This window comes from Cyprinodon variegatus, unplaced genomic scaffold (genome assembly GCF_000732505.1).
Source record: "Cyprinodon variegatus isolate N-32 unplaced genomic scaffold, C_variegatus-1.0 Scaffold759, whole genome shotgun sequence".
Lineage (NCBI taxonomy): Eukaryota > Metazoa > Chordata > Actinopteri > Cyprinodontiformes > Cyprinodontidae > Cyprinodon > Cyprinodon variegatus.
The window spans coordinates 401,733-404,909 of NW_015151212.1; the positions used below are offsets into that span (position 1 = coordinate 401,733).

General features: G+C 37.2%; 1 protein-coding gene across 1 annotated transcript in view; it reads left to right on the plus strand.

The window, feature by feature from the left end:
- The window catches only part of LOC107098223 (cylicin-1-like), a gene marked incomplete at its 3' end in the record, with an annotated part of 13,198 nt that overhangs the window by 9,316 nt on the left and 705 nt on the right, over positions 1-3,177 (plus strand). The window contains exons 5-9 of the mRNA XM_015395749.1: positions 1,526-1,622; positions 1,874-1,926; positions 1,999-2,091; positions 2,223-2,324; positions 2,489-2,602. Coding sequence (XP_015251235.1) covers positions 1,526-1,622; positions 1,874-1,926; positions 1,999-2,091; positions 2,223-2,324; positions 2,489-2,602 — 459 coding nt within the window. The remainder of the gene's footprint in view (positions 1-1,525; positions 1,623-1,873; positions 1,927-1,998; positions 2,092-2,222; positions 2,325-2,488; positions 2,603-3,177) is intronic.

The following is a 3,177-nucleotide window of genomic DNA, read 5'->3' on the forward strand; positions in this document are numbered from 1 at the left end:
TGGTGAAGTCCTCTGGAAATCTTCAATAATTGTTGTTAATTGCAGATGTGTCTAGTAGTTCCCATTGATTTCGCTTGTAAGGCGGGGAGAATGGCGCTAGGCTTACCGCACCGTGTGTCAGTAAAAGTTACCTAAGTTGAAGGATATTTGGTCCCAGAGTAAAACAACAAAAATTTAAAAGTGAATTTTCCTCCGAGTTGAATAATTTAAGGTCACTTATTTATGCCTCCTCTACAATCCAGCTCTTAATAGTAAGCCGACAGGAAATGGGTTTAAGAGTTAAAAAAAAAGATACAGGACAAAGGTCAATGGGGTTGGACTCGAACCGGTGACGTTGAGAACTGGAGCCACAATGCACGCTTCACCCTCCGTACCAGTGCTACACCTCATCCACGGTTTTAAAATTGTATTAGCACAGCATTCATGACCAGGAACCTCAGTATGGTGGAGAAAACAGGGCCTTTTTACTTAGGCTCCGCCCACTGTACTACTTGCACCTAAAATTTACAATTACTCCAAACTTCATTCTGTAACTCAAAGTAGAAACTATTCAAAGTCTGTGAACCCTGTTTAACCTAAGAGAGAACCTGTTATTTTTGTTTGCTTTTTCCACGAACTCAGCTTTTATCAAAAGATGAGAGGTTGGGTTGTCTTTTCCTGGAATGTGGGTGGAAGGCCAGCACCATCTGGAAAATCCAGAACCACTTGCTGAACATTTGATTTTTCTTTTGTTTGCAACAAGCGGAGCACGCCTCGGTTCACTTCCGAGAAGACGGCCTGGTTTTAGGGCGTGTGGAGGGCCGTGTTTCACCTTAAGCAATGAGACCTCCTAGCTGATATGCTTTGATTCAGAGCAGGACCACACACAGTTACAGGCTTCTAAACACTTTTCACCTATCCACTGGATTTCAATAAAAGGCATTTTTACAAAAATAAAAAAGGTATGGCATCGAATTTATTTGTGCTGGATGAATCACTACTATGTAAAACCAACTCCCTCTATATTTCCATCTGCCATCATTCTATCTCGTTTGCGAATTCAGGTTCAAACATTGACACATTTCTACAAAGAAACTCAAGATCAGCCAGATTAGACCAAAAGCATACATTTTCAAATCTTAAAATAGAGGATCAATTAAGATACAGGTCTAGACTTCCACTAGATGGTTGTCTTACATTCATATGCATCCATTCATATACATCCATGATTTTTTAAAGATTGTTGCTACGACGTTTGAAAAAATAAATGTGTGAAAGATCAAGGAGTATCTCGCCCTGCCTGTTTGATGGCAGCGTTACTCAAATGGGAACGGCCTGTTTCATTAATTATTTGCGTTCAATCTCTAGATGGTTTTCTATAAACGAATGAATTATAAATGACTTCATTTCAAAAATGATTGTTTACATAAGTTGAGGCTGATGTTTACAGTCTCAGGCTTCCCCCCCATGGTAACGGACGTTCTGGTATTAGTCAGGCAATAAAACGATCATCATAAAACATGACATGTTCCCCATTTGGCTGCAGGATGACAAGAAGAAAAAGAAGAAGAAGAAGCAGGAAAAGAAGAAAAAGGATGAGATGAAAAACTATGTCTGGGACAACGTTGTCGTCTGTCAGGAAGGTAAGTTTTCAACCTTTCTCCTTTGCCTATTCAGTTCAAATGTAATTTTGTATCATTAAAAACTGTCGTTTAGATTGAATTCAAGCTGTTCTCCAAAGTATAAATGCTGCTGCTTTGTGGCAAAAAAAATACAGGTTATATTTGAACTGGAGTTTGGAACCATATGTGTTTTAACTGAGGTGTATCTTCATATAAAATATAATTAACAGTCATTTATTAATAACCTGGATCATATTTTTCGCTGGTTTTAGGTCCTGAGGGCCTGGAGGAGGAGCTTGACATAGAAGCCATGAAGATACAAGTGGTGAGAAATCAATATTAATCAATATTCGTCTTTTTAAAAATATATTTAATGCTTCATGTATTGCGTAATCAGGAATACGACTCATCAGATGAGGAGCATGAAAAGAAGAAGGAGAAAAAGAAGAAGAAGAAAAAGGACAAGAAAAAGAAAAAAAAGAAGAAGAAGGTATTTATAATCATCAAAAAGCTGATATTTTTGTGATTGTATCACAAAAGGTTTGGTTGTTTTTTTATTTAAACAAATCCTGAACTCAGATCATATAAAGTAAGATTTTATTCAAACCTTTTCTGTTGCAGGATTCCTCTTCCTCCTCATCTGACAGCTCATCAGACAGCGAAGATGATAAGAAAAAGAAAAAGAAAAAGAAGAAGAAGACAAAGAAAAAGAAGAAGAAGAAGGCAGGATTTGCATATGTTTACCCCAAATATTCAGCCGGCTAAAATAAAAAAATAAAAAACAGTAAAACACTAAGAAGAAGGTTTAACGTCGAAATGTGTCAGATCTTTTAATTTTATCCCGGTTAAGGTGTGATTGTGACTCATTTGCTTCTCCTTGCTTATAGGACTCCAGTTCTTCTGATAGCTCCTCTTCTTCCTCTGACAGTGACGATGACAAGAAAAAGAAGAAGAAGAAGAAAAAGGACAAGAAGAAGAAGAAAAAAAAGGACAAGAAAAAGGTTGATGTGCTTTTAATTTGTAGAAATGCAGAATTTCCTCATTATTTACTTTAAAACCTGGATGTTCAGGAGTGGTACTTTACCTGGATTAACGCAGAGATAAGTAAAACCTTTCTGAGCATGTTTTCATTCAAATGACTGCCGCCATTAATGCGATTAATCCCAAATTATTTCACAAACCCGCTTTTTTTGTGCTTTTATTTTTGTGCTGCACATCCAACTGTTCGCAGGGAAATCATATTTAAATGTCACATCATTCTGGCTTAAACATGTATATAAATGTACTCTTTATCGGACAAATTTCTGTTTTAGAAGAAAAATCCTGTCTTAAAATTTGTGTGTTTTTTTCCGTTATCTTACGCAGGCCAGTTAGTTATACGTCAGCCTGAAGACCTAAATTCGGCCAATCATATATCAACGGTCATCTGTCAATCAAATGTTTTCGGTCATAGCATCTTGATTCATATGTCGCAGCTAATATACGCAATGGTTGAAATAAGAATCATTTCCTTTCCATTGAGTTCCGTCCCAGTGTTCACGGGGATAGACGTCTGTGTCTTCTGCAGGCGTAGAGC